Source organism: Chrysemys picta, chromosome 3, assembly GCF_011386835.1.
Source record: "Chrysemys picta bellii isolate R12L10 chromosome 3, ASM1138683v2, whole genome shotgun sequence".
In the NCBI taxonomy this organism is placed as follows: domain Eukaryota; kingdom Metazoa; phylum Chordata; order Testudines; family Emydidae; genus Chrysemys; species Chrysemys picta.
In genome coordinates, this window is record NC_088793.1 from 86,286,613 (window position 1) to 86,310,079 (window position 23,467).

The 23,467-nt window shown below is 44.7% G+C and overlaps 1 protein-coding gene across 3 annotated transcripts in view; it reads left to right on the forward strand.

Moving 5' to 3' along the window:
* SLC16A10 (solute carrier family 16 member 10) overlaps positions 1-23,467 on the forward strand; it is a 146,291-nt gene that overhangs the window by 55,866 nt on the left and 66,958 nt on the right. For all 3 annotated transcript variants that reach the window (XM_005287606.5, XM_065590258.1, XM_065590257.1), the window contains one exon: positions 14,891-15,035. In XM_005287606.5, coding sequence (XP_005287663.2) covers positions 14,891-15,035 — 145 coding nt within the window. The remainder of the gene's footprint in view (positions 1-14,890; positions 15,036-23,467) is intronic.

A 23,467-nucleotide genomic window follows, 5' to 3' on the forward strand; every position in this document is an offset into this window, starting at 1 on the left:
CTGTTGAGCAATAGTCAACATGGTTTCTGTAAAGAGAAATCGTGTCTTACTAATCTATTAGAATTCTTTGAAGGGGTCAACAAACATGTGGACAAGGGGGAGCCAGTGGACATAGTGTACTTAGATTTCCAGAAAGCCTTTGACAAGGTCCCTCACCAAAGGCTCTTATGTAAATTAAGCTGCCATGGGATAAAAGGGAAGGTCCTTTCATGGATTGAGAACTGGTTAAAAGACAGGGAACAAAAGGTAGGAATAAATGGTAAATTCTCAGAATGGAGAGGGGTAACTAGTGATGTTCCCCAAGGGTCAGTCCTAGGACCGATCCTATTCAACTTATTCATAAATGATCTGGAGAAAGGGGTAAACAGTGAGGTGGCAAAGTTTGCAGACGATACTAAACTGCTCAAGATAGTTAAAACCAAAGCAGACTGTGAAGAACTTCAAAAAGATCTCACAAAACTAAGTGATTGGGCAACAAAATGGCAAATGAAATTTAATGTGGATAAATGACATTGACAAATTAGAAAATTGGTCTGAAATCAACAAGATGAAATTCAATAAAGACAAGTGCAAAGTTTGCAATTCAGAAGGAAAAATCAAATGCACAACTACAAAATGGTGAGTAACTGGCTAGGCAGTAGTATTGCTGAAAAGGATCTGGGGCTATAGTGGATCACAACTTGAATATGAGTCAACAATGTGATGCAGTTGCAAAATATCATTCTGGAGTGTATTAACAGGAGTGTTGTATTTAAGGCATGGAAGGTGAATGTCCTGCTCTGCTTGGCACTGGTGAGGCCTCAGCTGGAGTACTGTGCCCAGTTCTGGGCATCATACTTCAAGAAAGATTAATGTGGATAAATGTAAAGTAATGTACATTGGAAAAAATAACCCCAACTATACATACAATATGATGGGGGCTAGTTTAGCTACAACTAATCAGGAAAGAGATCTTGGAGTCATCGTGGATAGTTCTCTGAAGACGTCCATGCAGTGTGCAGCGGCAGTCAAAAAAGCAAAAGGATGTTTGGAATCATTAAAAAAGGGATAGAGAATAAGATGGAGAATACCTTATTGCCCTTATATAAATCCATGGTATGCCCACATCTTGAATAATGTGTACAGATGTGGTTTCCTCATCTGAAAAAAGCTATACTGGCATTAGAAAAGGTTCAGAGAAGGACAACTAAAATGATTAGGGGTTTGGAACGGGTCCCATATGAGGAGAGATTAAAGAGGCTAGGACTTTTTAGCTTGGAAAAGAGGAGACTAAGGGGGGATATGATAGAGGTATATAAAATCATGAGTGGTGTGGAGAAAGTGAATAAGGAAAAGTTATTTACTTGTTCCCATAATATAAGAACTAGAGGCCACCAAACGAAATTAATGGGCGGCAGGTTTCAAACAAATAAAAGGAAGTTTTTCTTCACATAGTGCACAGTCAACCTGTGGAACTTCTTGCCTGAGGAGGTTGTGAAGGCAAGGACTATAACAGGGTTTAAAAGAGAACTAGATAAATTCATGGAGATTAAGTCCATTAATGGCTATTAGCCAGGATGGGTAAGGAATGGTGTCTGTTTGTCACCTAGCCTCTGTTTGTCAGAGGGTGGAGATGGATGGCAGGAGAGAGATCACTTGATCATTACCCATTAGGTTCACTCCCACTGGGGCACCTGGTATTGGTCACTGTTGGTAGACGGGATACTGGGCTGGATGGCCCTTTGGTCTGACCCAGTATGGCCATTCTTATGTAAGATGTGGATAAATTGGAGAGAGTCAAGGTGAAAGCAACAAAAATGTAAAAGGTTTAGAAAACTGACCTATGAGGGAATATTTAAAAAAGAACCGGGCATGTTTAGTCTTGAGAAAAGAAGTCAGGGGAGGGAATCCGATAAGCCTTCAAATATGTTCAGGGCTGTTATACAGAGGACAGTGATCATTTGTTCTCCATGTCCACTGAAGGTAGGATAAGAAGTAATGGGCTTAATCTGTGGCAAGGGAGATTTAGGTTAGATATTAGAAAAAACTTTCTAACTATAAGGGTAGTTAAGATCTGGAATAGGTACTAAGGGAAGCTGTGGAATCCTCATCACTGGAAGTGTTTAAGAATAGGTTAGACACAAACCTGTCAAGTATGGTTTATTTGGTCCTGCCTCAGTGCAGGGTGCTGGACTTGATGACCTCTCAAGCTCCCTTTTAGTCCTAGGTTTCTATGATTATATAAGATGCACATTCCAACAAAGTGCATAAAGGATGTTTATTAGAATTGGCTGAAACTCAGGATTTCTGGTTTTCAGGTAACTTTGATATTTTGAATTTTCTTGTGAACTGGAAATTCTGGGGGTTGGGGGAGAGCTTCCAGAAACATAGTGTTTCTGAAATAAAATGTGTACCCTGGGATCCAAGCATCTTCTGACTGACAAGAATATCAGTTTCACTGCTGCGGTTCAAATATCCAGGGCTACCTGCTCGGGAGCCAGCTGGCCCAGCTGCCTGGAAGCCCCGCCAGCAGTCTGCATGGTGAAGCAGTGCTAGAGCCACAGACCCTGGAAGCCCATCCCAGGACTGCCTGGCTACCAGCTCTCTGACAGGGAGCTTGGAAGCCCTGAGACCCTCAGCTGGAGCTGGGGTTCTTGGGGCTTCCAGATTGCCTTCCGTGCATGTGGCAGTCAAGCCCCAGTTAGAGACGGGACTTTCAGGCTCCCAGCTCCACACCATGGCGCCTGAAAGCCCTGGCATGGCAAGGCTGCCTCAGTGCCACAGACCCTGGAAGCCTAGACTCCCCAGTAGTCCACCAGCCAAGCTGGCGGGGAGCCAGGCAGGCTTCCAGTGGATTGCTGCTTGAGATGTGACCAAAATGCATTTAACTGAAACTGTTTTTGCAAAACACTGTGGGTTCAACTAATCTTTTTTGTTGGAAAATTTCCAATCAGCTCTAGTGTTTAATATGGAATCAGGAATTCCATTCATAGTGTATTGCAGGTAAGGGTGTGCTTTGAGTTGTACTGGAAATGGGAGGCTTGAGTCTGGGCTGAATATATTTAGGTCACTGTAACAGAGTGACTTGACCCTTAATGGCTGTTGAGCCCGGAGGGCTAGCAAACCCTGATTACTGAGGAGGCACACCTGGATTGGGACAGATAATTCACTATAAAGAGCAGAAGGGGGGCTGTACTGAAGAAGGAAGCTCAGGAATCTGCAGGAAGTAAGAAAGACTTCTCCAGGGAAGACCCTCATACCAGGGCATTTGAAAACCAAAGCAAGAAACCTGAGGCTTCAGCCAGAGAATGGCCTGCCAATGCAGCAAAGGCCCCAGGCAGGAAGGCTTAGGAGTAGGGTGAATTGGAGACTGTTGGGAGTGAGCAGGCTCCAGCAGAAAGACCTGAGACATGGGGTTTCCCTACTGAGAATACAGGCAGGAAAAGCCTGGGGGTGACCCAAGAAGAGGGTAAAACTGGAGAACTGTATTTTGGAACTTTGAGTTTTATTTTGGAGCTTTATTTATGTGAATAAATTCATACCCCTTAGAAGGGGTGGTGAATGAACTAGAAAAGCCTATGTGGAATTTAAGGATCCCTTTGAGGGAGAAATTGTTAGCAGGGCACTGCAGAGGCACCCCTGGCCCTGATGGGGTGCGTGGGAGGCAGCAGACCACACTACAGTCACCTAGATAAAGAACTTTGTCTCTAGAAAGGTCAGGGGAAAGGAGAGCAAGTTGTGATTGTCAGAATATGGTCTGCCAACCAACCTACTGAACAGTATTAGAACTGGCCTTGGAAGAAGCTGCTTGCTCTTAGAGGTTTTGAGATAATGTTTAAAAAGGGTGAAGGCAAGGGTAAAATGGAAAAATACACTAAATTCTCAACAGTAGAATTAATTTGAAGCTGACATTGTTGACACAAATTCCATAGTAAAGACATGAGAGATTTATACTTTATATCAGCATTCAGTAGATAAACATGAAAGCCCTGAGAATTCATCATAAGGCAAGAGAATGTTTTTGAAACATTATTTTTGCTGGCATGTTAACCTCAATTCGTAGTTGCAAAGCTAGCCAACTATTCCATGTCCTTTTTTTATTAGTGTTAAGTTTGACAAAATTTATGTAAAGTACTTGCAGGACTACCACTAATTCTTTTGAATCCTACACCTCTCATTTTATTTTTTTGAATGTATTCCTTAATTATTGTTGCCTAAGATATTATTGACCTGGTTCTTCTTCGAGTAGTGTCCCTTTGGGGTGCTCCATTTCAGCTGTGTTGTGTTCAGCTGGATTTAAGGGGCATGTGCACCCCAAAATGTAATCAAGCCAATTGCAACCATATTGTGTGCATTCAGCCACCATAAATTAATAAAATAAAACACCACATAGTTAAGGGTTAATTAAAAAATAGACTTTTAAAGGCAAGATTAAACTAGCTGGCAGTTTCTACTAATCAAAATCATTAAATAAAACTAAGAAAAAAAAGTAAATAAAAGAACTTAAGTCTAAGTGCCTCTAATATTAAAACATTATTAAAAAAATAAAGAAGTAATACTCCAATAGGGGTCATTATAACCTATGTGTTTTATAAAAGTGATAAAGAACTAGCTAATACAGTGTATTTTAAAGTCCTCTGAAGCCAGCCTGAAAGATGTTTTTTCTAACACCTTTTCTTCCCAGTGGGTGAGCAACTGGCCACTGCGTACCTGCTGTTAATTACTCAATACTGTTCCACTCTGGGAATGTTAAATATCTGAAATGCTCTAAACATCCTTGAGGAGGCTCATCTCCACCAAGTGTAATATCTGTTGCTCCTTCCACCCCTGTCCGAGCAGAGCAAGAGCTCCAACTGAGAAAATACCTCATGGAGAAAGTCATGAGACCCCTGTCAGATCCAGACCAGGGAAGGAGGAGACAGATCCATCAGTACTGGCAGTACCAACAGGCGTATCATCTTCCTCACCCAATGAGCCAGTTGCCCCATCTTAATCATTCTGACCAGATGACTATAGGCAATATTAAAAACTATTGCAGAGGGTAGTGGCAGAACTTCAGTTCCCATTAGAAGAAGTTCACGTTATGGAGCATAAGCTCTTGGATATCCTGCAGCCCATGTGCCCCAGTCAGGTAGCTCTCCTGGTGAATGAAGCCATTGTGGAACCAGACAGAGTGGTATAGCTGCATCAGAAACATGTGCTTCTATCCCTAAAATATCTGAGAAACATTACTTTGTGCTTGAGAGAGGCAACGTTGGTTCTACCCCCAACTCCCTAGCAGTACAAGCAGCTATGGAAAGATCCAGACAGCAATACTCGAAAAACTCCCCTGTGGAGTAAGGGAGGGAGATGCCTTGATCTTTGAAGAGAAAGGTTTTCACGTCCACCAACCTCCATATCAGAATCTCTAACTACCAAGCCCTGTGAGTGAAGTATGATTTTATGAACTATTCAAAGTTCCTGGAGTTCAGAGACAAACTCCCTCAAGAGGACAGGGACCAATTCCAAGCCTTTGAGGAGGGTAGACTCATGACTAAAACCTCATTGCAAGTCACAGTGGATGCAACTGATATTGCATCAAGAGCTATAGTGACTGCATTAGTAATGCATCAAAAGTGGTGGCTTCACTCTTCAGAGTTCCCCAGGGAGGTTCAGAACACCACTGAGGAATTGTCCTTTGATGAAACCAATCTCTTTAATGAGAAAACAGATGAGTCTTTGCTCTTGTTCAGACTCCAGGACAGCCCTCTGGTCTTTAGACATTTATTCCCTGGCCCCGAAGAGGAAGCATCGTAAACAGGTTGCAGAAGAGGCCTTGGCTTATACACCTTTTTACCCCCACCGACCATACGAACTGCCATGCAAGCATCAGAGTGTGCCACTGCCATGCATCTATTGTGTCTCCTCCCTCCATTTGTGCTGCCTGGTAGTGTGTGAGGCTACATTAACAACAAAAACTGAGGACTCCTAGTTGTTTTTGTGGATACAGACTAACACGGCTACCCCTCTGATACTTGATACATTAACAACAATGTGTTAACCCTTAAGGGCTCAGCCAAGTGCTAGTTCATAATTTAGCGGCAAGGCATTCCCTGGGAAATATCCCACCCTCTGACTCCACCAACTCAAGCAAGCTTCACAATCATCATTGCTGTGTACAGTATTAAATAGTTTGTTTAAAACTTTGTGTGTGTGTGTGTGTGTGTGTGTGTGTATATATATATATATATATATATATATATATATATATATATATATATATATATATATAATATGTCTTTTGTCTGGTGGAAAAAAATTTCCCTGAAACCTACCCCTCCCCCATTTTCATGAATTCTTATGGGGAAATTGGATTCGCTTAACATTATCTTGCTTAAAATAGCATTTTTCAGGAACATAACTACAACATTAAGCGAGGAGTTATTGTACTCTGATTCCTACACATGGGCATGATCCTGAACTTGTCTGCAGCAAAGGGCTACCTCCTTGCAGACAGAATCTATGCCACAAGCAGTCTGATAAACTAAGTCACTCAAATCCATGACCAACAGTCAGGTTTGTCTTTCTTTGCTAGGCCACATAGCCTCCTGCACTTACGTAACACCTTTTACTAGGCTAATTATCTATTGTCTGCAAGCCTGGGTCAGGTCGGTGTATGTGCTAAATGGACACAGCATGAACACTATGGTGATAATTCCCATCAACCTCACTCCCTGGGAAGAGGGAGGAGGGATTGGAGCTGGTACACCGAGAGAGAAGGAGAACCAGATGGGTTAGGAAGCAGTCCAGAGAAGGAGCAGTGTGGGTTGAGAGTGAAAGGACCAGAACTGCTGAGCTAAGGGTCCCTGGACTCAAACCCAGAGTAGAGGGCAGGGCCAGGTGCCCCAGCCAGCCACTGAGGGAGTAGCACCATGGGGTAGTGAGATGGAAGACTGCCTAGGGCTGCTAGGGAGAAGGAACTTTGTTTGCCCAGAGTCACTACCCTTGCTATCACCAGGTCTTTCATTGCCCTGGCAAATTGGATCACAGCAGCCCCCACAGTAGATTTGCCCACTCCAAATTGATTCCCGACTGACCGGTAGCTGTCTGGCGTTGCAAGCTTCCACAGGGCTATCGCCACTCGCTTCTCAACTGTGAGGGCTGCTCTCATCTTGGTATCCTGGCGTTTCAGGGCAGGGGAAAGCAAGTCACAAAGTTCCATGAAAGTGCCCTTACGCATGCGAAAGTTTCGCAGCCACTGGGAATCGTCCCATACCTGCAGCACGATGCGGTCCCACCAGTCTGTGCTTGTTTCCCGGGCCCAGAATTGGCGTTCCACGGTATCAACCTGCCCCAGTAACACCATGATTTCCACATTGCTGGGGCCTGTGCCTTGTGAGAGGTCTATGGCCATGTCAATTTCCTCATCACTCTCGTCGCCGCGCTGCAATCGCCTCCTCGCCTGGTCCGGGTTTCGCCTTGGCATGTTCTGGCTCTGCATATACTCCAGGACAATGCGCGTGGTGTTCATAGTGCTCATAATTGCCGCGGTGATCTGAGCGGGCTCCATGATCCCAGTGCTAGCTATGGCGCCTGGTCAGAAAAAAGGCGCGAAAGTAGTATCTGATGGACCAGGAGAAGGAGGGAGGGAGGGAGGGCCGAGTGACGACATGGCGTACAGGTACAGGAACAGGGAGAAACACAAACAACTGTCACACAGAATGGTGCCCCCAAAGATTAAACTGGAAACCCTGGGCTTAGCAGGCCGTTGATTTCACGGAGGAAGGGGAAGCAAATGAACACAGAACAAATCTATTTTTTACATCTTAAGGTGGCAGCCGACGCTGCAGCATGAGTGACAGCCATACCAATACGACGACGACGGGTACCAATCATAAAATACCATCATCTGCCAAAAGGCAAGGGGCTGCTGCTGTGTAGCAATGCAGCCCCACGTCTGCCAGCCCCACGTCCGCCAGCACCCAGCATCGCCCTCGGCCTCTTCTGGGTGCTTAGCAGACAATACGCAATTGGCAGAAAATAGTATATTATGACTGGTAACCGTCATCATCAAAACAGTAGCATGTCTGCCCAGGTGGCCATGATTGACAGCAATACCAGTATGACGACGATGGGTACCAGTCATAATATACCATCGCCTGGAAGGGGCTGGTGCAATGCAGCACTACGGCTGCCAGCCCCACGGCTATCACTCATGCTACACTGTCTACCGCCAAAAGGCAGTTAGCAGCTGCTGCTGTGTAGCAATGCAGTCCCACGTCTGCCGGCACCCAGAGGACATATGGTGACGGTGAGCTCAGCTGAGCTGAGCGGGCTCCATGCTTGCCGTGGTATGTTGTCTGCACAGGTAACCCAGGTAAATAGGTGCGAATCTATTGTCTGCCGTTGCTGTGACGAGGGGGGAGGGGCCTGACGACATGTACCCAGAACCGCCCGCGACACTGTTTTGCATCATCCGGGCATTGGGATCTCAACCCAGAATTCCAAGGGGCGGCGGAGACTGCGGGAACTGTGGGATAGCTGTGGGATAGCTACCCATAGTGCAATGCTCCGGAAGTCGACGCTAGCCTCGTACTGTGGACGCGGTCTGCCGACTAGAGCACCTAGAGCATTTTATGTGTGGACATACACAATCGGCTGTATACAACCGATTTCAATAAAACCGGCTTCTATAAATTCGAACTAATTTCGTAGTGTAGACATACCCTAAGGAGTTGTTCTGGTATAACTGTACCAGAACAGTTAAAGTGGTACAAGTTGTGTGTGTAGACAAGGCCTTGGAGTTCCAGCAAGTGAATGTCTTTTTGTTTTGATTTTTTGTTATGGCTAATGAAAACATCCACATTAACTTTAGGATTGCATTTAAAACAAACCAAACAAAAAACCTTCCAAACATTTGGAAGGGAATGAACTCCCTCCCCTTTCCTGCTTGTGATATAAAACAACCTCTGACTCATGGAGAGTGGGAAGAAAAAATCTCTATGGATTTATTCTGTAATTTCCCATTTTCAGGTTTCTTGCATGTTCTTCAAAACATCTGGTGCTGGCCACTGCTGGAGACAGGGTTCTCAATTAGATGGACTGTAGATCTGATTTCTAAATGGCAGTTGCTGTTTTCCTATGTCAAGTAAAGAGAATGGAATAGTATGGTTAGTTTCCTAGCAGTAAAACCTCACCAATATCAGTTCTTGTTCTACTAGTGCTGGATGGGTTAATTCAGTAGTTAAATGTTCTCTGTAATATGTTAAATGATTTGTAGCTCACCCAGGCTTTGCACATCTCCTGTTGTCTTGTCCAGGAAGGCAATCTCTTTCTGACTCAGCTTGTAGGGATGCTGGCTACAGACAGTTAAGTTCTCTATTCGAGTTTCCACTACATTCATGTGCAGGCAATAGCAGTTTTGGTGAGACGAACTCTGCTGATTGAATAAATACTCTCTAGTTTGTGGTCATCAGTTAAACTTAACATGATCCAATATGTTTGGCGTTTTAATCCTGAAAAATTCCAGTGAAGAGTGGTAATCTTGACTTCATATGTAATTTTTTTTAAAAAAGACATTTTTGGCAATTCCTCTCCACTCTCCCCTCCCCTGTCTTATAATATCAATTAACATGCATAATTTTCAATGATTTTGGCATTGTGTTTTGTTTTCTTAGGAAGTAGAAGTGGGTGGCAACCTAGGCAGCAGTGACCATGAGATGGTTGAGTTCAGGATCCTGAAGAAAGGAGTAGCAAAATACGGACCCCGGATTTCAGAAAAGCAGACACTCCTTTAGGGAATTGATGGGCAGGATCCCCAGGCAGGCTAATATGAGGAGCAAGGAGTCAAGGAGAGCTGGCTGTATTTTAAAGAAGCCTTATTGAGGGTGCAGGAACAAACCATCCCAAAGTGCAGAAAGAATAGCAAATATGGCAGGCGACCAGCTTGGCTTAACAGTGAAATCTTCGATGAGCTTAAACTCGAAAAAGGAAGCTTACAAGAAGTGGAAATTTGGACAGATGACTAGGGAGGAGTATAAAGATATTGCTAGAGCATGCAGGGGTCTAATCAGGAAGGCCAAGGCACAACTGGAGTTGCAGCTAGAAAGGGATGTGAAGGGTAACAAGAAGGATTTCTACAGGTATGTTAACAACAAGAAGAAGGTCAGGGAAAGTGTGGGACCCTTACTGAATGGGGGAGGCAACATAGTGACAGATGATGTAGAAAAAGCTGAAGTACTTAACACTTTTTTTTGCCTCGGACTTCACAGACAAGGGCAGCTCCCAGACTACTGCACTGGGCAACACAGCATGGGGAGTAGGTGAGCAGGCCTCAGTGGTGAAAGAACAAGTTAAGGACTATTTAGAAAAGCTGGACATGCAACTCCCCATGTGGACACTCTTTGGAAGTGACCTAAACTAATCTGGAAAGAGGGATTCTTACTTTGAAATAAGGGCTTGTCTTCACTACCCGCCCGGATCGGCGGGTAGAAATCGATCTCTCGGGGAATCAATTTATCGCGTCTCATCGGGACGCGATAATCGATCCCCGAATCGACGCGCGTACTCCACCAGCCCAGGTAGGAGTAAGCACCGTCGATGGGGGAGCCACGGCGGTCGATTTGCCTCCGTCCTCACTGTGGGGTAAGTCGGATCAGATGCGTCGAATTCAGCTACGCTATTCCCGTAGCTGAATTTGCGTATCTGAAATCGATCCCCCCCTCCCCCCCATAGTGTAGACGTAGCCTAAGTATGTCCACAACAGGAGTTATAGTGGTACAATTATAGTGGCATAATTATGTTGGTAAATTTTCCCATGTGGACAAACCCTAAGTATCCATCCTCCATGGGCTCTATGCTCTTTTGTTCTAGATTGGCAGCAATGTTTTTTATGTGTTAATTGTCCTCACTCCAGGTGTTAACCGATGGGCCCTGCTGATCAGCTTCTTTCCCTTCCTCCCAGCGCCTCCCACCCGCTGCAATCAGCTGTTCAGCAGCATGCAGGAGGCGCTGGGGGCAGGGAAGGGGAGGAGCAGGGGCAGGAAGAGGTGGAGGGAGGGAGGGGTGCACTCGGGGTAGGGGGCAGAGCAGGAAGAGGCAGGGCTGGGAGAAGGGTGGAGTGGGGTGGGGCTAGGGTAGAGCAGAGGTCGAGCACCCCTGGGAACTCAGTCTGTGCCTCTGGTTCTGAACATTTCAGACCCTTTTATTCTAGAACAGCGTTTGAGACCTAATCATGTGAGGTGAGTTCATTGCTGTCTTGGAGTAGAAAATCACAAGTTAAAGAAGAGGCATGGAGCAGAGAGTAAACTATGGCGCAGAGTGAGCTAAGAAAGTTACCTTGGAAGAAAGTCAAGCAATTAAGTTTGAATGCTAGATTGATCTCTGGGGGGAAAAATTGCAAAAAATGTTTGTAGGTTGATTGTATTACTGGTGCAGGTAACATCCAATTTTACTTAACATATTAAATTTATCCAGCTTTCAATTTCTGCCACTTTTAAGGTACATGTTGAAATATTAACTATAGAGGACTGGAGAAGGGCAAGGTTAATGCCTGTCTTTAAAAGGGGAACAAAGTGGACCTGGGGAATTATATGCCAGTCAGCCTAATTTTGATACCTGGAAAGATACTGGAACAATTACTAAACAATCAATTTGTAAGCACCTAGAAAATAATAGGGTGATAGATAATGGCCAACATGGATTTGTCAAGAATAAATCATGCAAATGTCTTTCTTTGACAGGTTTATTGGCCTAGTGCTGAGGTCCACAAAGTGTGGGGTGTGCCCCCCTCAGGGGTGTGGAGGAATGTCTGGTGGGCATGGCAGGGCATGGCCAGGCCCCACGGGGGGCGGGGAGGGAGCGCCACCCAGCCCCTCCCCGCCCCGCCCCCAATTCTGCTCTGGTCCTGCCCCCAGCTGCGCCCCCGGCTCCTGGCCCTGTGCCTGGCCCTGTCCTCAACCTCAGCATGACTCTGCTCCTGGCCTGGGGGCAAGGCTGGGAACGGAGCCTCACCTTGCCGCAGGCCCGGCTGTCAGCTCCGCTCCTGCCCCCAGCCTCGGCCCCTGGCCGTGGCCCCATTCCCGGACCCACCCCCAGCTGCAGTCCCAGCCTTGGCCCCCTTACCCTGGTACATGTCTTAGAATCATAGAATATCTGGGTTGGAAGGGACCTCAAGAGGTCATCTAGTCCAACCCCCTGCTCAAAGCAGGACCAATTCCCAACTAAATCATCCCAGCCAGGGCTTTGTCAAGCCGGGCCTTAAAAACCTCCAAGGAAGGAGACTCCACCACCTCCCTAGGTAACTCATTCCAGTGTTTCACCACCCTCCTAGTGAAATAGTTTTTCCTAATATCCAACCTGGACCTTCCCCACTGCATCTTGAGACCATTGCTCCTTGTTCTGTCATCTGCCACCACTGAGAACAGCCGAGCTCCATCCTCTTTGGAACCCCCCTTCAGGTAGTTGAAGGCTGCTATCAAATCCCCCCTCATTCTTCTCTTCTGCAGACTAAACAATCCCAGTTCCCTCAGCCTCTCCTCATAAGTCATGTGCTCCAGACCCCTAATCATTTTTGTTGCCCTCCGTTGGACTCTTTCCAATTTTTCCACATCCTTCTTGTAGTGTGGGGCCCAAAACTGGACACAGTATTCCAGATGAGGCCTCACCAATGTCGAATAAAGGGGAACGATCACGTTCCTCGATCTGCTGGCAATGCCCCTACTTATACAGCCCAAAATGCCGTTAGCCTTCTTGGCAACAAGAGCACACTGTTGACTCATATCCAGCTTCTCGTCCACTGTGACCCCTAGGTCCTTTTCTGCAGAACTGCTACCTAGCCATTCGGTCCCTAGTCTGTAGCAGTGCATGGGATTCTTCCGTCCTAAGTGCAGGACTCTGCACTTGTCCTTGTTGAACCTCATCAGGTTTTTTTTGGCCCAATCCTCTAATTTGTCTAGGTCCCTCTGTATCCGATCCCTACCCTCTAGTGTATCTACCACACCTCCTAGTTTAGTGTCATCTGCTAACTTGCTGAGAGTGCAGTCCACACTATCCTCCAGATCATTAATAAAGATATTAAACAAAACCGGCCCCAGGACCGACCCTTGGGGCACTCCGCTTGAAACCGGCTGCCAACTAGACATGGAGCCATTGATCACTACCCGTTGAGCCCGACGATCTAGCCAGCTTTCTATCCACCTTACAGTCCATTCATCCAGCCCATACTTCTTTAACTTGGCGGCAAGAATACTGTGGGAGACCGTATCAAAAGCTCTTCCCCACCTCCCCCCCCCACACTCACGGCCCCACTCCTGGCTCCAGCTCTGGAGGGGAAAAGGGGGCCGGGAAAGGGGGAATGAGACCCTCAAAAGTTTGGGGACTGCTGGTCTAGTGGATAGGGAGAAGCCATAATATGTTTTATCTTTATTTTCATAAGGCGTGTGAGACAGTCCCACATGATGTTAGGGAAATGTAGTCTAGATGAAATTACTATAAGGTACCCACCGTAACAGGTTGAAAGACAGGACTCAAAGAGTAATTGTCAATGGTTTGCTGTCAGACTGCGAGGGCATATCTAGTGTGGCCCTGCAGGGGTCTGTTCTGGGTCTGGTACAATTAAATATTTTCATTAATGACTTGGATATTGAGGTGAAGAGTATGCTTCTAAAATTTGAAGATGACACCCAGCTAGGAGGGATTGCAAGCACTTTGAAGGCCTGGATTAGAATTCAAAACAATCCTGACAAATTAGAGAATTGGTCTGAATTCAATACAATGAAATTAAGTGAAGTGCAAAGTACTTCACTTGGGACGGAAAAATCAAATGCACAGCTACAAAATGGAGAACAACTGCCTAGGCAGTAGTACTGCTGACTAGGCTCTGGGGGTTATAGCAGATCACCTGTTGAACATGAGCCAACAATATGATGTGGTTGCCAAAAAGGCTAATATCTTTGAGACACAAAGGTGGGTGAGGTCATATATTTTATTGTACCAACTTCTGTTAATGAGAGAGACAAGCTTTCAGGTATGTTTGGTCTTGAGAAAAGAAGACTGAAGAGGGCCTTGTCTACAGTCTTCAAATATGTTAAGGACTGTTACCAAGGGGATGGTGATCAATTTTTTTTTTCATGTCAACTAAAGGAAGTACAAGAGGAAATCAGATTAATCTGCAGCAAGGGACATTTAGGTTAGAATGTTAGGGACGATTAAGTTAGAATTATAGTTAGAAATAGTTAAGTATCGGAATAGGTTGCAGGTTGTAGAATCCCCGTCACTTAAAGTATTTTAAGGTGAGGTTAGACACACACTGCCAGAGATGATCTAGGTGTATGCTGGTCCCCCGGGGGAGGGGGGGAAGGGGTAGACTAGATGACCTCTTGACACAAGCACCAACTTTTCCTTTTTGCTGGGGGTGCTCAACCCTTGCTTCGCCATGAGGCCCTGCCCCCACTCCGCCCCTTCCCTCAAGGCTTTGCCCTTGTCCCACCTCTTCCTGCCCCCATTCCCCGAGGCTCCCACTCAACCGCCTCTTTGCCCTCCCCCAATCCCCTCCCTAAGCCACCAAACAGCTGTTTGGCAGTGGCACCCCCTATCAGCTTCTTTGGTGGCGGGACAGTCCCTATCAGCTGCTGGGCAGTGGTGGCAGCGCCCCCGCCATCAGCTGATGAGTGGGGACAAGGACCAGCTGTGGCCGGTGGATGCTGAGCACCCACTATTTTTTTCCATGGGTGCTCCAGCCTGGAGCACTGACAGAGTTGCGCCTATGCCTCTTGAGGTCTCTTCCAGCCCTGTATTTCTTTCATTCTATTTTTGCCATATGCTTCCATGTTGTTTCCATTAAAACAAAACTATTACAATCTGTTCTCACATCATATAATTGAAAGCTTGAATCAATCTCTTATTCCTAATGCCAACCCTGTGTTTTCTGCAGCCTGGGTGAGTTCCCTGTCCATGGGAATGATTTTCTTCTGCTCTCCCTTAGTCAGTGTATTCACAGACATATTTGGTTGTCGAATAATAGCCGTTGTTGGAGCTGCAGTGGGGTTTGTTGGACTTCTTTTAAGCTCTTTTGTAAGGTAAGAATTCTGCTTTCTTCCTTTGATATTATATCTATGATGGCAGGTACTCTTGCTATATTCACTGTCATAAATGAATATTTTGTGCTCAGTTATGTGTAACCTATGCCAATTCAGTGTGTTGCTTGTCCTCCTCAAGTAGTGGCTATGCTAAACAGAGGTTCATGAGTCTGCTGCTGGCTTTGAACCAGCACAGCAGGACCTATTAGGTCGGGCACTAGAGGCTCATGCTTTAAGATCCAGAGGTCCCAATTTCACTTCTCACTGCCAATGACCCATAGCCATAGCATTATGTATGATAAACATTACAGATTGTAAAAAGCAACAGAGGGTCCTGTGGCACCTTTGAGACTAACAGAAGTACTGGGAGCATAAGCTTTCGTGGGTAAGAACCTCACTTCTTCAGATGCAAGACTTGCATCTGAAGAAGTGAGGTTCTTACCCACGAAAGCTTATGCTCCCAGTACTTCTGTTAGTCTCAAAGGTGCCACAGGACCCTCTGTTGCTTTTTACAGATTCAGACTAACACGGCTACCCCTCTGATACATTACAGATTGTGCAACTCTACTATCTGGGTGCAAGGAAACTTGTTTTATTCTTTCATAAACTACGTTGTTTGACATTATCAGACATAAATCTTCCTCCTTTTACATGGTTAAATTTGTAAATACTACCAAATAAATTAAAGCAAAACTGTTGAAACATTTTAGTAAATTAAAAAAGCCTGAAAACTTTTGTTTTAAGGTTCTGCAATTAACTTTAACTCTGATCCTGTATCAACTCATCCTCTATCCAGAAACTTCCTTTCTCTCAACCATCAAGTCTAATCTATAATTTTTCTCTTGACTCCAAAACTTCATCTCATATGTTAAATATACAGATCCAAGTAACTCCTCATTTTAGCCACAGACCCTCCTTCAGACTACCTGAAGTTTGTGGCAAAATGTGAATATCTTTACCAGTATAGACCTTTTAATACTTACACAGTACTTTTCATATTAAACATTTTACCAACATTAACATACAGTACAGAAGCAATACTGTTCCCCATCATTCCTGTGTGAAAGTGTTAACCAATTCTACTCCATCCACCCTCTTTGGCTCTAGAAAGCTCACTGTATTTACATCATTCATTTCCCCTTTGAATCGAAGACCTTATCTCTCTTCCCCCCCACCTCCCCACACACACTTTTATCCATCCTCACATTGCTTGCTGATGCCAGAGTGACATGATCACCAGAATATGCTGAGGCACATACATCGAATCTATTACTTTTTCACTCCTATGCAGTGTAGTTGTAACTGTGTTGGTCCCAGAATATTAGAGAGACAACGTGGGTGAGGACAGTAATGTTGGTCCAATAAAAGAGATTACCTCACCTACTTCGTCTCTTTTTCACTTGTTAACAGATACGAAAAGTTTGTAGAGTTGTAATATTTACACTAGTTCTTCATTAAGTAAAGGTGAAGAGAACACACAGGGTCAGTTAAGGTTATTTTTAGCAACTCAGAGGGCCGCTGTCAACTTAAAAATTAGATTTTAAAATACATTTTTATTTTCTATTGACAACACTTCAGAAATATCAGTGAAATTTGTCTTCAAATTGGATTTATTTTTCTAAAATTTTACAACCTGTTTTCATTTGATGAATCACAAGAAATTGAAGAGCATTTGGCACATGGTATTTGTTATGTAAATTAGCACAAGCGTATCTTGTATCATGTTCGTGAACTGGTATGGAACCTGCATGTACTCAAGGTCTCCCTAATCTCCACACATTGTGCCCCTCACAATACCATATGGTTGACCAACAAACCAGTCATGAAGCACTTCTCTTCTGCAGAAGGGGCCTTTGATTCACCCTGAATCTCATTCCCCTGAAGCGATTATATGGTCTAGTGCAGCCTTTCTCAAACTCAGGTCCATGGACCCCTGGGGTCTCTGAGGGTACTCCAGGGGGTCCATGGGCCCTGCTGATCAACTCCTCCTCCTCCCTCTATCTCCCAGAGGCTACTGAAGCCAAACCGGGAGATTTTAGGTGCTAAAAGTCTGGTGGGGCTAAGGCAGGCTTCCTGCCTACCCTGGCTCCATGCCACACTTGGAAGTGGCTGGCACGTCCCTGTGGCCCTTGGGGGGAGCCAGGGGGTCTCTGTGCACTGCCCCTGCCCCGAGTGCTGACTCCTCAGCTCCCATTGGCGGGAACTGCAGCCAATGTGAGCTGTGGGGACGGTGCCTGCAGGCAGGGGCAGCACACAGAGACCCTCTGGCCCCCCGCCTAGGAGCTGCTGACAGAGAGATGTGCCGGTCGTTTTCAGGAGCCGCCTGAGGTAAGCGCCACCTGGCCAGAGCCCTCACTCCTTCTTGCACCCCAACCCTTCCCCAGCCCAGAGCCTGCACCCCGAACCTCCTCCTGTGCCCAAACTCCCTCCCACACCCCAACTCCCCTGCCCCAGCCTGGTGAAAGTGAGTGAGGTGGAGGAGAGCGAGCGACAGAGGGAGGGGAGATGGAGTGAGTGGGAGTTGGGAAGAGGTGGGGTGGGGCTGGAGCTTGGGAGAAAGGATGGAGTGGGGGCCAGGCCTGGGGCTGAGTGGGGGGAGCTTGGGGGTCCCTGAAAAATTTTACATCAAAATGGGGGTCCTCGGGTTGCTAAAGTTTGAGAACCGCTGGTCTAGTATATGCACACTGGGGGATTGAGAAACTGGGAACCAGTTCTTTCTCATACACCACTAGGAAAGGGGGCCCAGGGAACCAAATCACTTCTTTTAATTCCTTCCAGGGAAAAAGGTGTGGGGCTCATAAATAGGGTGACCAGATGTCCTGATTTTATAGGGACAGTCCTGATTTTTTGGGGCTTTGTCTTATATAGGTGCCTATTATCCCCCCCCCCCATCCCGATTTTCCACACTAGCTGTTTGGTCACCCTACTCATAAATAATTCTGTTTCTCTTAATTATCCTGACTCCACAACCACCTAAACAGGTAGGGAGATATTCAAGAGCCAGATTGCAGGAGGAGCTTGATACATTAGTGATACCATGTGCTCTCTGACACTTGCAGGAGGGGCATACTCTTATTGGCTATGCTCTTTGTGCTCCTAGGTTGGTGATTATATATGTTCTGGAAATGTTTATTATTTTTAACAACAAAACAAAAGATCCCCTCAGGGCTGCCCAGAGGGGGGGCAAGTGGGGCAATTTGCCCCAGGCCCCGGGCCTTACAGGATCCCCCACGAGAATATAGTATTCTATAGTATTGCAACTTTTTTTTATGGAAGGGGCCCCCGAAATTGCTTTGCCCCAGGCCCCCTGAATCCTCTGGGCGGCCCTGGATCCCCTTAGGTTTAAAGTAAACAACAAAACACACAAAAGGTCCTGTGGCACCTTTAAGACTAACAGAAAGGTGCCACAGGACCCTCTGTTGCTCTTTACAGATTCAGACTAACACCGCTACCCCTCTGATACTTAACAAAACACACAGTTTCCCAAGTCAGTTAACTAATAAATTAAGCTGTCAGTGTGGCTTAAGATCCAAATGTTTAGTTTAACATATTTTATTAGATATTCTGGGGTAGATTTTCAAAGGTCTCTCTCTCACTGAAAGTCAATGGGAATGAGGTACCTGTGGTTTGTGTCTTTGTAAATCTTCCCTCAATACTGTGTTAATTTGATATGTATTCCTAATCATAATTCCATTTTAATTAAGCATTTTTGGGTCCAGGAATGCGTTGTTACTTTCCTCTGAAACCAGATACATTTCCTCTCTGTATTTCCTTGGTATCCATTGCGACTTAAAGATGGAAGAAGCAGGTGGAAGGAAGTGAATTTTTAAAGATATCGAATTAGCTTACTTGAACTTTGCTTTAATACTGTTCTTCAGTCTGTAAAATGACTTATGCCTATGATCTAATCAAAAAGTAGATGAAGGCATAGTTTAGATGTAGAAAAGTACAGTATGCATTTGCTCTAAAAATAAACTTCATGCAGCCAATCAATGTGGCTATGATTGTGTTACATCTGTTATTTTTAATATGAAACCTATCCACTAAGAGGCAAAGATGTAGGAAGTGTGCATGTAGGAGAAATATTTTACTATATGTATGTTGTGTGCATTTAACGCTTTCAAAGGAAACTAATGCTGGAGATATGATTTATCATTTACAAAAGTGGTTCTGGTTTGTCATGATCAGATTATACCCTTTCTGATGCTTATTAGTTTCTCTTTCTTTTATTTTTCACTGATTGATGGTCATAAAAGCTAATCAGTCTTGCTTGTTTACTCTTTTGTCTTATTTTGCTGCTGTTGATCCCCTTTCATAAAATATGGGTCATAAATTGATCTGCAGAGCTTAGAACAGCAAACTTCTTATGGGGGTAGTACATTGTGCAAGTATTCCCTCCTATACACTCTCTTCTCACCCCCCCCCACCTCAGGTACATTATTAGTCAAATAGAATTTTTTGAGACGTTCTGCAGTTCCATAGAATGTTTACAGAGGTATAAAGAAGAACAGGAGTACTTGTGGCACCTTAGAGACTAACAAATTTATTAGAGCATAAGCTTTCGTGGACTACAGCCCACTTCTTCGGTGCATCCGAAGAAGTGGGCTGTAGTCCACGAAAGCTTATGCTTTAATAAATTTGTTAGTCTCTAAGGTGCCACAAGTACTCCTGTTCTTCTTTTTGCGAATACAGACTAATACGGCTGCTACTCTGAAACCTACAGAGGTATACTGTGGCAAGAAGGAGGTGACACAGGCAGCTTTCTGTCCTACGATGAAAAACAACTCAGTGTTTATGCACTTATATTATTTGGAAAAAAACTCCTAGGTACTGTTACAATGAACCCATTTATTAGTAAAGACTTAAAATATATTTTTAATTGCTAAAATTTTGTTCAGTAATGGAACGCAACTAGGGCTGTGTACAATGGGATTATAGAGCTTTGCAAATGGTCACATAATTTACCTGTTTTAGCCAATATGCTTCATATATCCACAAAACTGATTCTTCAAGTAGTGTCCCTATGGGTGCTCCATTCTAGATGAGCCTGCACCCCCCTGCAACTTTGATTGTAGATTTTTCAGAGCAGTGTCTGTTAAGTCTGTGCATGCGAGTTACTCAGTCTTATGCTCCGAGCTCTTGTGATATAGCACTGCCTCGGCGAACAGCCCTCAGTTCCTTCTCAACTGCCTCGGCTTGAGACGGAGCCTCAGTCTGTGCCGAGTTTTACCTCAACTGTGTCCCCTTAGCTCTTTTAATAGTTAGTTTATTATAGTTGTTCCTAGTGGTATTTAGTAGTTAGTACTTAGTAGTTTTAGTTGTAGTAGTTTTAAAAAACAAAACACCTTTTTATATATAGCTAATAGATAAACTCTGAAACTTTCTTTACTGGAAGGGCATGCCCAGTTCCCCAAGTTTCAAATGTTGCCTGTTGTTCTGGGAGGCAATCCTGGTGAATGATGAACACTCCCAGTGCATCTGTTGCCTCAGGGATTCTCATATTTCCCAAAAGTGCCACTTCTATCTGGCATTAAAATCTAGAGCCAGAAAAAATAGGGAGATCAAACGTCAACTCCTCATGATGGAGAGCTCACTGTGCCCTGCCTCTGACCCTGGGCAGGGGACTTCCTCCCCCCATACGCTGGTCTCCAGGTAAGTTCACTGCCTCCACTATCTCCCCATCATACTCGTTGAGTGCATCTAAGAGAGAGACCCAAAATTCCTCTCAAAAGACTTCCCAAGACTTCTCTCAAGTTCTCCATGACACTTCACCACCATAGAGTGATTGGAAGAAGAGGATTCTTATGAAGATCTTTCCTCGGTCTCCCCAATATCTGTGCAATGCTCTTTTCTCCATTCATATAGAGATTCTTTTCCAGAGGTCTCTGAGGAGATTGATATCACTCATGAGAGATGGCTATAACCACCATTTCACTGGTATGAACACCCATGGATGCCTCCACTCATGCCATATGCACCACCTCCTCAGTCATACTGGGATCATTGGATGACCTATTACTAGCAATTCTCTAGGGCCTTGAGCACCACCCATCACAGAGATAGACAACCTTCATCACCCTCCCTCTCTAGGAAACTGGAATCTCTGGAAGAAATCTTTGTGGAACTGGAAGGTAGGGCTGATGAAGGTGTCTCTCCGCTGGCCAGCATCTCTTCTTCATCCCTGGCTGAAGCAGTTACGCCACATCCTCCATCCCTGGCAGACAATTGCAAGTAGTTTCAGGACCTTGTTAAGAGACAAGGAGGTCAAAGAATCACATCATAAGCTGCTTGACATCCTTCATACAGCTTCATGTACCCGCATTGCCTTGCCTGTTAATGAGGCCCTACTGGACCCTGCAAAGGTTATCTAGCACACCCCAGCCACAATTCCATCTACATGCAAGAGAGCAGATAAGAAATATTATGTTCTGTCTATGAACTCCGAATTTTTATCCTCTCATCCCTCTCCTAACTCTTTGGTGGCTGATGCAGTTAACAAACATGGGAGGCAGTACTGCACTAAATCCGCACCTTATAACAAGGATCATAAGTGCCTGGTCCTGTTTTGTAGAAAATCATACTCATCAGCTACTTTACAATTCAAAATAGTCAACTATCAGGCTTTAATGGCAAAATTCAGTCATACAAATTATACCAAGCAGAACGCATTTATTGAGCATCTGCCAGCAGAACATAGAGAGCAATTCCAGGCAATTATTGAAGAAGGCAGCTGCTTGCCAGGACATCTCTGCAAATCTTCCTTGATGCTGCTGATACTGCTGCTCACTTGATTTCTACATTGGTATTATGAGGAGGGCCTCCTGGCTCCAGCTTTCAGGATTTCCAAAGGAGGTCCACAATACAGTCGAGGACTTCCCCTTTGATGGTACTAAACTATTTGCTGATGACATGGACAAATCTCTGCACACATTAAAGGACTCCAGGGCTACTTTATGTTCTCTTGGGATATATACACCTGCCCACAAGAGAAAGTTTTGTAAGTCCCAGATGGCCCAGAGATTTTGTCTCGCCCAATCTCGATCACCCAAAGGTCATACTAACCGCAATGCAAGAAACAGAGGTTCTAGAGAAGAAAATCTTTTGACCTTGCAGCTTTCCACCTCCAAGCACCATTCTTACCAGCTACATCGATTCACCTGCCTTCCTCTGTTCAGCGACTGCCTTTACCACTTATAGTGGGCTTGGGAGTCCATCACTATGGACAAGTGGGTTTTGGAGATCACCTCCACAGGGTACTCCATGCACTTTACCTCTCTTCTGCCTGTTAACCCCCCTTCCCTGTCCCTCCTCAGGGACCCCATTCATGAGAACCTGCTATAACAGGAAATACTCTTTTCTACTGTTGGGTGCTATAAAACCAGTTTCCATACAGTACAGAAGAGAGGGGTTTTATTCCAGATATTTCCTGGTTCCAAAAAAGAATGGCAGTTGGAGACCCATCCTAGATTTAAGGCTACTGAACACCTTTGAGGGCAAAAAAATTCAAAATGGTGATGCTCACAGCAATAATTCTGTCACTGGACCAAGGGAATTGGTTCTCATCCCTCAGCGTTCAGGATGCACATTTCCATATAGCGATCCACCCATCCCACAAAAGATACCTACGTTTCACTGTCTGTCAGGACCATTTTCGGTACAGTGTGCTCCCTTTTGGCCTATAATCTGCCCCAGGGATCTTTTCAAAGGTCATGCTAGTAGTAGTGGCGCACCTCCGCAGAAAAAGAATTCTGGTGTTCCTTTACCTTGACTTCTGAAAGGTTACTCCCTGGACGTAATTTCATGGCAATTTGCAAAGCCACCTCAAACCCTGTGCAAAAGTTAAAATTTATACACGCTCAGCTTGATTCAGTAGTAGCAAGAGCCCACCTCCCAATGCACAGATTCAGGCCCTATCCAGCGTAGTCAACATAATCCAGATCAGCCCTCAAACCCTGGTCAAGAACGATCTTCAGCAGTAGGGGCATATGGCAGTTAGTACTTTTTATTATACACCATGCAAGACTGCTAATGTGATGTCTTCAAGGGTGGCTCAAGACTGTTTATTCATTGAACAGACACAGTCTAACTACACTACTTTCCATACCCACTAGGGCTGTCGATTAACCACAGTTAACTCACATGATTAATTAAAAAAAATTAATCACAGTTTTAATTGCACTATTAAGCAATAGAATACCAAGTGAAATTTTATTAAATATTTTTAGATATTTTTCTACATTTTCAAATATATTGATTTCAATTACAACACCGAATACAAAGTGTACAGTGCTCACTCTATATTATTATTTTTGATTACTAATATTTGCACTGTAAAGAACATAAAATAAATAGTATTTTTCAATTCACCTTATACAAGTACTGTAGTGCAATCTCTTTATTGTGAAAGTGCAATTTACAAATGTAAATTTTTT